This window comes from Ranitomeya variabilis, chromosome 4, assembly GCF_051348905.1.
Source record: "Ranitomeya variabilis isolate aRanVar5 chromosome 4, aRanVar5.hap1, whole genome shotgun sequence".
Taxonomy (NCBI): Eukaryota; Metazoa; Chordata; class Amphibia; order Anura; family Dendrobatidae; genus Ranitomeya; species Ranitomeya variabilis.
Window position 1 is genome coordinate 570896689 of NC_135235.1, and position 14923 is coordinate 570911611.

General features: G+C 44.6%; 1 protein-coding gene across 1 annotated transcript in view; it reads left to right on the forward strand.

Moving 5' to 3' along the window:
• The first annotated feature begins 2743 nt into the window (after nucleotides 1-2743).
• CDH4 (cadherin 4) overlaps nucleotides 2744-14923 on the forward strand; it is a 1009876-nt gene continuing 997696 nt past the window's right edge. Inside the window, exons 1-2 of the mRNA XM_077252850.1 lie at nucleotides 2744-3021; nucleotides 10159-10270. Coding sequence (XP_077108965.1) covers nucleotides 2974-3021; nucleotides 10159-10270 — 160 coding nt within the window. The 5' untranslated portion in view covers nucleotides 2744-2973. The remainder of the gene's footprint in view (nucleotides 3022-10158; nucleotides 10271-14923) is intronic.

Below are 14923 nucleotides of genomic sequence, written 5' to 3' on the forward strand. Positions count from 1 at the left end.
GTGTCGAGTTGCATGTGACAGGTTAGTGTAGCAAGTTGTGTGCAGCAAGTTTTGCGCATGGCGAGTTTTGCGCGTGGCGAGTTTTATGTGTGGTGCCTTTTGAGTATGTGCAAGTTTTGTGTGAGGCAACTTTTGCATGTGTTGCAACTTTTGTGTATGTGGCAATTTTTCTGCGTGTGGCAATTTTTCTGCGTGTGCAAGTTTTGCGTGTGGCGAGTTTTCCATGAGGTGAGTTTTGCACGTGTGGCGAATTTTGCATGTGGAGATTTTTGCGCGTGGCGAGTTTTGAGCGGCGACTTTTGTGTTTCTACTTTTATGTGGTGAGGTTGGTGTATGTGTGGTGAAATGTGCGCTGAGGGTGGTATATGTGTTCGAGCACGTGGTAGTGTGTGGCGCATTTTGTGTGTGTGTTCATATCCCCGTGGTGGTGTGGTGATTATCCCATGTCGGGGCCCCACCTTAGCAACTGTACAGTATATACTCTTTGGCGCCATCACTCTCATTCTTTAAGTCCCCCTTGTTCACATCTGGCAGCTGTTAATTTGCCTCCAACACTTTTCCTTTCATATTTTCCCCATTATGTAGATAGGGGCAAAAATGTTTGGTGAATTGGAAAGCGCGGGGTTAAAATTTCACCTCACAACATAGCCTATGACGCTCTCGGGGTCCAGACGTGTGACTGTGCAAATTTTTGTGCCTGTAGCTGCGACGCCTCCAACACTTTTCCTTTCACTTTTTCCCCATTATGTAGATAGGGGCAAAATTGTTTGGTGAATTGGAAAGCGCGGGGTTAAAATTTCACCTCACAACATAGCCTATGACGCTCTCGGGGTCCAGACGTGTGACTGTGCAAAATTTTGTGGCTGTAGCTGCGACGGTTCAGATGCCAATCCCGGACATACATACATACATACATACATACACACACACACACATTCAGCTTTATATATTAGATATTGCACTTTCCCCATACAGTACAGTTCTCCTATATACGTTCCCCCATACAGTATATTTCTCCTATATATCACACATTCCCCCCATACAGTACACTTATCCTATATATATAATATACATTCCCCCATACAGTACATTTCTCCTATATATAATATACATTCCCCCATACAGTACATTTCTCCTATATAATATACATTCCCCCATACAGTACATTTCTCCTATATACATTCCCCCCATACAGTACATTTCCCCTATATAATATACATTCCCCCATACAGTACATTTGCCCTATATACATTCCCCCCATACAGTACATTTCTCCTATATATAATATACATTCCCCCCATACAGTACATTTCCCCTATATACATCCCCCCCATACAGTACATTTCTCCTATATATAATATACATTCCCCCATACAGTACATTTCTCCTATATATAATATACATTCCCCCATACAGTACATTTCCCCTATATACATTCCCCCATACAGTACATTTCCCCTATATACATTCCCCCATACAGTACATTTCCCCTATATACATTCCCCCCATACAGTACATTTCTCCTATATATAATATACATTCCCCCCATACAGTACATTTCTCCTATATATAATATACATTCCCCCATACAGTACATTTCTCCTATATATAATATACATTCCCCCATACAGTACATTTCCCCTATATACATTCCCCCATACAGTACATTTCCCCTATATACATTCCCCCATACAGTACATTTCCCCTATATACATTCCCCCCATACAGTACATTTCTCCTATATATAATATACATTCCCCCCATACAGTACATTTCTCCTATATATAATATACATTCCCCCCATACAGTACATTTCTCCTATATATAATATACATTCCCCCATACAGTACATTTCTCCTATATATAATATACATTCCCCCATACAGTACATTTCCCCTATATACATTCCCCCATACAGTACATTTCCCCTATATACATTCCCCCATACAGTACATTTCCCCTATATACATTCCCCCCATACAGTACATTTCTCCTATATATAATATACATTCCCCCCATACAGTACATTTCTCCTATATATAATATACATTCCCCCCATACAGTACATTTCCCCTATATACATTCCCCCATACAGTACATTTCCCCTATATACATTCCCCTCATACAGTACATTTCCCCTATATACATTCCCCTCATACAGTACATTTCCCCTATATACATTCCCCCCATACAGTACATTTCTCCTATATATAATGTATCCCCCCATCTAGCCCTTTCCCACCTCGCGCACTGGCCCATACATGGCTGCCCTCCATCTGTCCCCCTCGGCCCCATACTCCCACTCTTCCGTTCACCTTCCCGTCCCCGCACCCCCCGCCGGCTGTTCCCGCACAGACTATCCCCCCGTGTTATGACTTCCTTCCCGTCCCGTGACTACCGCAGACCCCGGCCTTCCCCCGTGCACGCAGGCTCACACACTCCGCTCCTCCCGGGCCGCTGGAGTCTCTCCCGTCTATAGGATCACGCAGCTTCCACCACTTCTGCCTCTCTGTGTTGCGCTTGCAGACTGCAGTCTATGAAGTACCGCTAGGGGCGCTGCCCAGCAGTACGCGCTCGTTCTGTCATTCACAGTTCTTGTAGCGGGCGTGGCCATGCTGTCAGTCAGGACACTTGGAGGGGCGGGGCTTTCTGTCAGCGTGCTCGGCCTCCCTGTCACTCAGCGAACTCTGTGGGGGCGTGGCTCTGCTGACAGTCCCTCCGTGGTGGGTGTGGCCAGGACGTCAGTCAGCTGGAGGAGGCGTGGCTAGTGCTGCGCTCAGCTGGTGCAGCCCGTTCACCTGCAGCTCAGAGCGGGGGAGAGACGGGGCGGCAAGCGGCAGCGCCCGGGGGCAGCGGAGCCTCCACACCGGCATCGGGACGTGTAGGACTGAAGGGAGGACTGACATTCCTGCAAATACTGGGGGCGCTCTGGACACTTGGCTGCTGGGATCAAGAGTCCTGTCTGGGCACAAGATGCCAGGGGTTCTGCTGCTGCTGTTGGCTCTGCCAGGGGCACTGGGGGTAAGTGGGCATCCTCCTCTTCCTATGCACCCCTGGAGTATTGGGGAGGGTTCTGCAGTGTTACTCTTAGATGTGTCCATCACCCCCGGTCACACTCCTCTCAATGGACATGTAGAAATGAGGGGTTAACTGAGGATGGTTCGTTATTAACCCTATAGCTCGGAGGGGCAAATCTGCACATGGAAATGGCACTGGAATGGTTAATGACTACCCTTCTGTACTTGCTGCACGCCAGGCGGTCATTGGACAGAGGGGGTTAATGAGATTCCTATCCAGATTTTAGTATCTGTCAAGATTTTAATGGCCAAAATGAACAGCCGATGCCTGTCTCACTGTACGCACGGTGGGATTGGAAGGGGTTAACTTGGGATGCCAGTTTGGATGGGCGCAGAACTGAGATGTTAACTACCAAGTTCACATGTGGCATATGCCAAGTGATCAGTGGGTGGGAAGGGTTAAGTCTCTTGACTCTGACATTTATTTATTTTTTTGCAATTTCTGGATTAGAATTGGATAGGTTGTCTGATGCCTGGAGTGAGTGGGAAGGGTTAATCGGCTGGCGTCTCTTGTGTGAATGGAGGGTACACTGGGCATGTGCCTCTTCTCTGAGGTGGAAGTTGAGAGTGGGGCGCACGGTCTGCGAGCACGTCCCATCCTGGCAGGTGTCACTGTGACCCCCTAGGTGTATTGCCACCTTCCCTTCTAGTAACATGTCGGCACTGATGTGTGTCAGACTCCGCACATGTAGGAACCACAGCCTCTGCAACATCCTGCTCCCAGAATGATGGTCAATATGACTGGATAGCTTCACTGGCAAGTAAGGCGGCTAACAAGACGCGGCATTTGGGAAGCCCGGCTTAACCCCTTCCTCCGTGCACCTGTGCTCTGTAAGTCAGTGCATTGCAGAGAGGAGCCGGGGAGAGCTCGCTGAGGCATGATCTGTCTTCTGCGGGTTGGCAGACAGGAATCACTACACAGCAATCTGCAGAAGTTAATAGATTGACCAGTTGCACGAATGCTGGACAATGCGAGCAAATAGCAGGCGAGAAATAGCGCTAACGATTTTCTGCTTCTACAAAGACTGAATGCAGGAAAATCAACCCCCGGATTGGAATCCTCTGCAGATTCCTCTGCCGGCTGAATGGGATGGCAGTGATAAAGATGCTGCTGTGTTACCACTGACACAAACATTTCTGTGCTCTGCAAAAGTGTCCTCCTTCCTCGGGCTCTATACAGCACACATGTCCTGTGACCTGCCAAGAATGTAACCCTTCAGTTCACTGCCATGGGAAGCGGTGGCACACAATGTGGCCTGTCACCGAGGCACAAAGATGTCTGGCGTCTAAGAATCCCCCCCAAAAAATAAATGCTAGCTGTATGTATATATTAAAATATACACTTTCTTAAGGGTTGCATAGCAGACACGGAAGCAAGATGTCTCCGTAGGCTGCACACATTGCTACTCATTGGAATTTTAAATGACACTTCTCCTCTTTTGCTCTCTGCTCAAATCCTTGTCCCTCTCTGGTTCAGTGACCTGAGCCGGCTGAGCTGTGGGTACAACACAGATACCAGATAGCAGCCCCCAGTCTGTCCAGTCTATACAGAAAAGGAAAAATATGTGTTTTCTAATTCCCAGAACAAGACCAAATAATGAACATTAAGGAGCCGGTGCTTTCTATGTGAACTCCAGCAACTTGTAGCCTTATGCTCTAGCTGCTCGTTAATTGCTGATGTTTCACTGGTGTTGACTCCCATACATCCCGTCTACGCACAGTTCACCAATGTCAACTCCCATACATCCCGTCTACGCATGGTTCACCAATGTCAACTCCCATACATCCCGTCTACGCACAGTTCACCAATGTCAACTCCCATACATCCCGTCTACGCATGGTTCACCAATGTCAACTCCCATACATCCCGTCTACGCACAGTTCACCAATGTCAACTCCCATACATCCCGTCTACGCACAGTTCACCAATGTCAACTCCCATACATCCCGTCTACGCATGGTTCACCAATGTCGACTCCCATACATCCCTTCTACGCACGGTTCACCAATGTCGACTCCCATACATCCCGTCTACGCACGGTTCACCAATGTCGACTCCCATACATCTCGTCTACGCACGGTTCACCAATGTCGACTCCCATACATCCCGTCTACGCATGGTTCACCAATGTCAACTCCCATACATCCCGTCTACGCACAGTTCACCAATGTCAACTCCCATACATCCCGTCTACGCACGGTTCACCAATGTCAACTCCCATACATCCCGTCTACGCACAGTTCACCAATGTCAACTCCCATACATCCCGTCTACGCACAGTTCACCAATGTCAACTCCCATACATCCCGTCTACGCATGGTTCACCAATGTCGACTCCCATACATCCCTTCTACGCACGGTTCACCAATGTCAACTCCCATACATCCAGTCTATGCTTGTACGGCTGCAGAGAGGTTCAAAAAATAGATCCAGGCGATTACTGATGGATTAAATTCCTTGTTTTATTAGCAATGTATTTAGTATTAAGGGCTGTCAGAGCTAAAACTCTCAGCATGGCCTGATCGAAGACTGAAAATGCCAATAAAGGACTATTAAGATAGTTTTATCACATTATTGGTTGCTTTAGAATCTCATTTTCCTACATCTTGATATATATAAAGGGTTATAGCAGTTAAAAAAAACTAAAATGTCTGGCCGGTGATAACTCAAAAAACTAATACTGCACTAAGTTCATGTGCTGACCACCGCCATAAAGAAAGTCTTGTTTCACTATAGCCCATGGCTCCTCTAAAGCAGAATGATCTCCTCTACATTCAGTACAATGTCCATTACCATAGCAGGGGCAGAGCCAAGAGAGCCATGTGCTGGGGACGGCTGCGAAGACGCTCTGTCTTGATCAGGGAGTTTAAGATTTATGGCTAGGGCTATAGTGAAGAGAAGAAGCAGATCACCTTGCAACACAACCGGGTCTTCGATTCCTCTTCCACCATGCCCCGGCAGCAGACACAATCTATCTGCGTATCCTTGATGAGACCAATGGCGTCCTTCTCGTTGGTTATTGACGTGCAATTACTCAATGGAGACGAGTTTAACTATCCCCACACAGCTTACAGTCACTTACCGCTCCGAACCTTTATGTTTAGTGGGATGTGTTGGGTTGTGGTAGATGCTCGCCGTCCCATTTTATTATCCGTACAGCCGTACAGTGATGGGATGCAAACTGTCAGCTTTGCATTGAATACGCAATGCACGAATGCAGGGAGGCTTTTTAGGCAAGTAATAAACAGCCGTACTTGTGGCATTCTGATTTTTCTGCACTTAGCAGCCTTGAGATGTACTTTTCGTGATGTGCTGTTTAATAAATTAAGTACACTTAGCTCTGCCTGCCCTTATTGTAGGACTGCCTTTATATCATCTCAGTTTGGGCCCCAGGTTTAACCTTTTTTCCCATTTCCAGGTTGCTTTCTGTAGGATTCAGCACTGGACAGCTACCTTTCTCCAGTCTGCATGGGCACACAGTATAGTGCTAAGGCCTTATGTGTCATATAAGATCTCAGTATAATATATTGCTTTGTTTTACCATATAGCAGCATTTTCCAACCACTTTTTTTCTGGTGTATATACAGTATATATCCATGCATACATACATCTTGGATCTCTTCTATGGGAGAAACTGCTATTTTAATCCATTGGGCTTTCTAGTCTTTTATACACAATGTTGCCCTCGCATTGTGATCAGTGAGGTAAGATAGTATAATATTGTAGTTTTACATGCAGTCCTATGCAAATCCCACAGACAGCAAGCATGATGCCACATGGCAAACCCACGTTGCCGTCATGCTCGGCTCTGCTGCATTTGTATAGGGCATAGTGTGACCTGAACTGTTGATCTTACAAATCGTGTTCCCAAGCAGATATTGTATAAATCATCTAATATGTAAAGGATAATGATCGGTTTTATCAGAGCTCTGCGGTAACAGTCACGGTTTTCAGATGTGTAACTCTTATTGTGTAAAATAAGGTGATTGTGGGTCTATGATGTAGACCATGATCCACAATCGGTTCCTCTATTACGTTCCTTTCATAGTTTGTGAAATCCAATGTTTTTTTGTCCCTATATAATAGCACAAGAGAAAGAAGAACAAGAAAAAAACCCAACCCTTTCTATTGCAGTCTATTTTCCCCCCTAAATAAGAGTGCGGAGGCTGTTAGAGCTAATCAGGGTCATTATACTCTTCACTGTCTGCGACTACATATTCCATCCCCAAAGGCAGATTGAGAACCGCTACCAAGGAGATGGGCTCTGAACAAATACTTGAGGTCTTCGCAAATTTCAGATGAAATTTGGTGAAATCAAATCTCTGATGCTTCTCCGAGAAGGTCTTATGAATTTAACTCCCCTGTTGCCGAAAGCAAAGAGATAAAATGCGAATAACACTGTATAGCTGGAAATGTGCCTCTGAAATAGTGCGGTCTACCCGTAATCCAGCTTTAACACATCGGTTAAATATGCAATCAATAGACTCGATACTGAGTTTATGCGTTGATGAGCTGCTTGCGTCTAACGACATAGCAGAGCTGAGATTGTGGCTGTCTGAGCGAAGTCTTATGACATAGCGATATTACTGTGAGTTGTGCCAAACTTCAGTGACAAAGTTATCACTGCTACATCTGCATAAAGAGTTATATGTGACCAAGGGCAACCTATACATTTCTGGTCAGTAGTTGGAAGAAAAAGCCCTATTCTCACAGATGTTAAGTATATATCTCCACATTAGTACCCCTTGCACATAGTACCACTTGTTGCATTGCTTCGGAAACTAGATTTATTTTTCTGGTTTGAGCTTCTTGAATTGTAAAGTGCTGTTCAATATGGTGGCACTAAATAAGTAAATAATACTATTCTTCTTCTCCTCCTCCTTCTCATCCTTCTTCTCCTTCTCCATCTACTTCTTCTCATACTTCTTCTTCTCCTTCTCCATCTACTTCGTCTTATCCTTCTTCTTCGCCTCCATCCGCTTTTCCTTCTCCTCCTTATCTGCCTTGTCCTTCTTCTCTTCCTTCCACTTCTTTTTTCTCATTTTTCTTCTCCTCCTTCTCCTTGTCCTTCTTCTTCTTGTCCTTTTTCTCCTCCTCCTAATTCTCCACCTTGTCCTTCTTCTCTTTCTTTTCTCCTTTTTTGCCTTCTTCTCCTCCTTCTTGTCCTTCTTCTTCTCCTCCTTCTTCTTCTCCTCCTCCTCCTTTTTCTTCTTCCTTTCTAGTTTATTGCTCACTAACATTTCCATTGTTGCTTCTTGCCACGTTGGTATCTCTGTACACTCTATACACAGCACGGTGCCAGTTTTTATGCATTGTTCGCCAGCCAAAGTACGGCCTTGACTCTTCCGCTGTAGATGCTTGCTCAGTACCACTTCCCTTTCATTTCCATTCTTGTTCTGTAGGATTGTGCCATTTGTATTTGTTGTTTGCTTCTTCTTAAAGTCTGTGTAGTTTAGAGTTAGAATATAGTTTTTATGCCGTATATTACTTGTTTAGGGTATATAGATGATCACCGAATATGAGGAACATCGGAGGTCCTCAGCTTGTTTTAGAGAGTCATGTTTTATGATCACACGCTGTAGTGAGAGACAAATCGTCTAGAGGAACAGTCTAGATCGGAAACACATACACACCCAAATTTTCTTAAAACATGATCCCCTTTGGATCATGAAGTCCTAGGACACGTTACCAAAAGACACTCCTTCCTCTCCTCGCAGACCGTGAAGCCTCTCTCTCCTCTTGTTTCCCCCTTCTCTCCTTGCCTCCTTAAATTCTCTATTTATCTTTCCCCCGGTTATCCCTTTCTAGCAACCCTTCATTTTGTTTTTTTCTGACATCATCCATTTACCTCTAGATAGACTTGCCTGTTTTCTTAATAGTAGAGCATTAGTTAAAATTCTCTGACACTTTTTCTCATATTGACCATGTTTTTCTGTATGTACTTACGTCTCTTTTTTTTTTCCAATGATTTGGTTTCTTAGCCTGATATCAGCTAGTAGGAATATATCTCTGGTCCTGGTTTAGTAATGTTGTGACAACCCTTGTACCATTTGTGGACTATTGCGTTTGTATCGGCTAAAAGTAAGGAGGCCACATGTAGGAGACTCTGAGCTACAAGTGCCTCACGTGATACCTCTCCATCAGTATACCAATTGGATGATTGGGGATTTAATTCTCATCAGTTTATTGTAGCAGAAATGGACACAATTATCTTTAATTTATCATTAATTTTCTCTCACTTCATAGTGCAGAAGTGGCCGAGCTGAAAGCAGTACCCATATATTTATAGAAAGATGAAGCTCATTCTCTGGGGTTTGGCTACTAGAGCCCCCAGAGATTTCATATAGGTAATGGGAATATTCTGTAGTATTACCGGGCAACCACTGAAGTCAGTCCACCAGAGCAAGAACTGCTCTTTGCATAAGTGAACCCCCCATCTACAACATCTGTGTTCCCAAACTGCTTTTTCACAAGGGAGGTCCCTGTCTATAATGTCCATGTACCCAACTTCTCTTTACATAAGGAGACCCCATCTACAATGTCCATGTGCCTTAATATCACACATAGACAGGAGTGTTCCTGAGTAGACAGTTCCTTTAAGAGCATTCCCTAGGCTTACTACAGTAACATATCGGCATGACAGCTCTTCTTCATATGTGAGTATATATTATAAATCTGTGCCCCTGAGTAAGCTGGCAATACATCACGCTCTTCATGCACTGGTTATTATTCTAGGTATATTTAATATATAGTGCGATGCATATATTCTGCACAGACAGACCTTCACAAAGCCCAGCTTCCATCCTAAGTAGAAAATGCAATTCTCAGTACGGCAACTGTTCATATCTTCTATGCATTTATATTCTGTGATTATTCAGAATGCAGGATACTGTTATTATTGCTGCGTGCAGTCACTTTTGCTGCTGGTTCAGCGCCCGGCACTTGTACACAAACTATGCAGGTTGTGGATGAACTTTATATTCGGGAACATTTTCCTGGAAATACATATTTTTTTATGTGGAGGTATGACTTTTTTTTTGTTCCCCGCGCTAACGCATTGCTCTGATTTTCTGGCTGCAGGCATACGCTGGGAATCTAACCGCGCAGCACAGCTGTACACCAGGCTTTTCTGAGGAGGGTTACACGGCCCTCGTATCACCAAGCATCAAAGAGGGGCAGAGGCTTCTAAAAGGTAGGCAAGAGGTTAATACCCTAAATCTTGTCACCAGGAGACAATTTATGGGATGGATTTATTATGGCTGATTCACACCTCGCGCCTTTATTTTCCCTGGAAGAATGTATTTTGTGTAGGAACAGTTCGCAATCTTCCATTGTGCACCAGCATTTTATATCTTTATTGCAAGGGCGGCAATGCACATGAAAATATTTAAAGGGGATGTCCATGCCTGGTGAAATCTTCGGCTATCACTGCAGCTTGCCGAATCTTACCGGCGTGTAGTGTACGTGACCACAAGCATGATACCCGCATACTTGAGGTCACGGGTTGTCCATTGGAACTGGCAAGTGGAGCCGAATCCTAGCCTTGTGTACATTACATAAGATTTGGTAAGCTGCAGCCCTTTGCAAAGATTTCATTGGGGGTGGACATCCCCTTTAAATAAAATCTGTCACCAGGTTTTTGTTACCCCATCTGAGAGCAACATGATGTAGGGATAGAGGCCTTGATTCCAGCGATATAACCCTTACTGGGCTGCTTGCTGCAATTTTGATAAAAATCCTTGTTTTATCTGCTCTCTTAATGCTGAGCTCTGTATAACCCACCGCTGATTGGCCCCTTTCAGTGTATAGGTAGAAAGCTGTCAATCAGTGCTGGGGGCGGGGTTATACAGAGATCATGAATATGGAGGACTACCTGGCAGTAGGTTTACTAGTCCTCTAGTGATAAACCAGTGATTTTATCAAAACTACAGAAAGCAGCCCAGTAAGTGACACATCGCTGGAATCAGGTTCTCCATCCCTATATCATGCTGCTCTCAGGTTAGGTGTCAAAAACCTGGTGAAACATTCCCTTTAACTTGTTTCAATGTGGAATCACAACTTTAAGCAATATATGGGTGAATATTACAATTGTTGTTCCTCTGAATGACGACAGCTATATTTTTTTTGTGTGTGATACAGGTCTCAACACATGATTGATGAGTGCGGCCTTATGTGTTTGCATGTTTTAGATACATTTTTTACCCTCCGCATGTGCTCACTATATGTAAGTCAGCAGACTCGGCATTATTCATCCATGTATCAGTGAGCGACACTTGATGTAGCCGTGTGATGTCATGACATAAAGCACAAGGATCAGCTCGGAGGATTAATGGGATGAGGGGTTTTTTTTCATTGTCTACTGAGAGAAAGACTGAACATATGTTTTAGCAAATGGACGAATTCTCGGAAGACCGGCATGCTGAGTTCAGTTTTTTAATAGACTAATCTCTAAGCATTATTTTTCTGCCTGCAAGACTCCATGGCCGTGCTAAGGTGTTAATGGAGACCCATTATCTACACGCAGTATTCAACTAGTGAAGGTTAAACGCAGGGCTCATCCCATAGTTACACACGGTAATGTGACACCATGAAGACTTAAAGGGGTTGACCATTTTCTCTTGTTCGTGCAGGTTTCCTCACACACTGACCAGCATGTCTGTCCATACAATGGCGGCTGGTGGACGAGCAGTGACCAGACTTCTCCATCAGCCTCCTCATGTGGATAACATCTCACATGAGAAAGCAGCTTTTCTATTGGAGAAGATCTGGTCACATGCTCCTCCACCAGCCGCCATTTTTTGAAAGAATTAATGAATAGTTTTTGAAGAAAGCTGCTCTAACAAGAGATAGTTGCGAACCCCTTTAAGGCAGGGGGTGGTTCTTATGTCAGTGGTGCTTAGGGTAAGTTCACACCTAGCACATTAGCTGCAGTCTTTTGTCTCGGAATGACTTCAGATACAGGGAATAAATCTGCCTTAGATTTGTCTTTCATTTCCTCAGTGTGTATGGGTAAAGTCTCCTTCATTTTACTATACTGTAATGCCCTGTGGATTAGCGAGCTGCAGGTCTGGCCCCCACATGGAGAGGCAGGTCCTATGTACTATCTCTGAGGCGCAATGCCGCAGCCAAGAATGGAGTGCTAAATACGGCTGGGAATATTGGAGGGAAAATGGTGCCGGTAAACTCTGCAATGCCATGGGTGAAAGATAGGCACTGACATCCGCCAGATAAGTTGTCATGCTGGGGATTTAAAATACACGGTGCTGGGCAATGTACACTGCAAATATGTCTGCAACCTGTGCATGAGAGTTCTTATAGTCCAGTGCTTAATGGTAGCATTTTAAAAACAATGGATTTTAATCTGCTGCGTTTATGCTACATGGGAACATACAGTACCCTTAATGGTTTTTACTCTATTTTTATTTGGATTAGCTTACTAAATGTCCACTGTCTGTCTGTCGGTGTATCTATATCATTATCATCTATCTATCTATCTATCTATCTATCTATCTATCTATCTATCTATCTATCTATCTATCTATCTATCTATCTATCATCTATCCCATATATTTCTATCAATTATCTATCTAACTATCTCATATCTATCTATCTATCTATCTATCTATCTATCTATCTATCTATCTATCTATCTATCTATCTGTTATCTATCCCATATATTTCTATCAATTATCTATCTATCTTTGACACCCCAGGGTCCTGGTCATCACAGTGGCATTGCTTTCCCCAAGGGGAGAGTGGTGTCACGCTTGGAAGCGATGAAAGATATCTTTCACCAGGTAAACACTACATACAACACGTTTATACTCCAGGCCAGAAGGGGGATCTCTGAACCCGGATTAATGGGAGCTGCCCATATATATTCTGGCTGGAGGGGAAGTTAGTGAGCAGTGAGTGCCTGACAGCAGATTGGAGCAGTCTGAGGCAGAGAGACGGGTTTGGAGCCGTGCAGCCTGAGGTGCTGCAGCTCCAGGATTGAGAGAACTAGAAAGAATGAAGAGCTTGTAAGAAGAGTGCAGGAGGGAGAAAGCGCAGGAGAATAACACCAGTGGAGCAGAGCTGAGAAGTGGCTACCTCCCTGGCTAGTGCAGATTCCGGTAGCCGGAAGACCGTGGTCGTGCTGAACTATACAGTGGCATAGCTGACATCGGCAAGACAGCTGGATTGTACATCACCTGTCCGCATTGATATGCAGGAGACACAGTGATATCTATAGGGCCCGGGTCATGATAGAGACCCTGTAAAAAGGCCCAGTTCACCTGTCATACGGGTTGTGTCCTAACCTTTATGGGGGACAGAGAGGAACTGTGAGGACCTTATTGGAAGCCTTAGGCTTCTTTCACACTTCAGTTTTTTGGCGTCAGTCACTTCCGACATAATGACGGATCGACGGATCCGTCACAGTTGAAAAAACGGATGTAATGGATCCGTTTTTTTGACGGATCCGTTACTCGGGGGTTGTATATACTTTTTGGAGCATGCGCAATTGAAAAAAATTGAAAAAACGGATTGGGGCGACGGATCCGCCGAAATGACGGTCGCGACGGATCTGTCGCCCATAGGTGGCCATTCTATGAAATGACGGACGCGATGGATCCGTCGCGATCCGCCATTTCAACGCAGACAAAAAACGTTGCAATGACCGTCAATGTCCAGATGACGTCCGCCAAATTTTGACGGATCCGTCGCATGACGGATGGAACGGATGACCATCCGTGACAATCCGTCGCTAATGCAAGTCTATGGGGAAAAAAACGGATCCGTCGAGAAAAAAAACGAATCAGTTTTTTGAGGAAAATGGCGGATTTAGACTGACGCCAAACAACTGAAGTGTGAAAGAGGCCTTAGGCAGTAAGGGACAACAACACCACCACACTTTGATCTCCACCTGGTAAGGGAGACACCGGATTCGCTTCCAAGTCGGCCAGACTCTGCCTGTACCTGTGATCTGGTGCCCTGGACTGCTGTTGCCTGAAGTCTACAGTAAACCAGGTAAAGACATTGCAAACCTGTGTCCTCGTTCTTCATCGCACCACCCACCATCTTCACCATACACTGAGAGCCCTGGGGACCTACTTCACCTGTGGGAAGTTATACCATCTAGCTGCCATACCATCACCCCAGAGGACCCCTTTAAGCAGCGTTGGTCCCTACTGACTGAATACCACAGGTGGCGTCACGACCACGAACTTTATTCATAAAACCCCTAAAAGATTTTCCCTTTGATTCGGCGCCCAGGGCCACAGACCAGGTCGCAACCACCGTGACATCCCTTTTAAGAGCGACCGGACCCGGTACCGAGTAGCCCCACGGCCCAGGCGGGCGACTCATATCTAACTCTCATATCTGTCAATCTATCTATTATCTTTCCCATATCTTTCTATTAAATATCTATCTATTATCTATCCCATATCTTTCTATCAAATATCTATCTATCCCATATCTATCTATCTAGCTATCCCATATCTATCATCTATCCCATATCTTTCTATCAATTATCAATTATCTATCCCATATCTATCATTCTATCTATCTATTATCGATATCATTATCTATTCATCTATCTATCTATCTATCTATCTATCATTCTATCTATCTATTTATCTATCTATCTTTCTATCTGTCTATCATCTGTCTATCTGTCTCCTATCTAGGGGATAGACAGGCCGAGATGCAGAGCCACTTTTCCCATAATGCTAAGCTAGCCGTTATGCCGGCACTCTGCACTATGGTTCATCTATGATTTAATGGGAACACTTGGATTACTGCAGACTTGCAGATTCTCTCCGCAGCCGGTGTTCCAGTTCAGCGAGAGGCTTTTACCTCG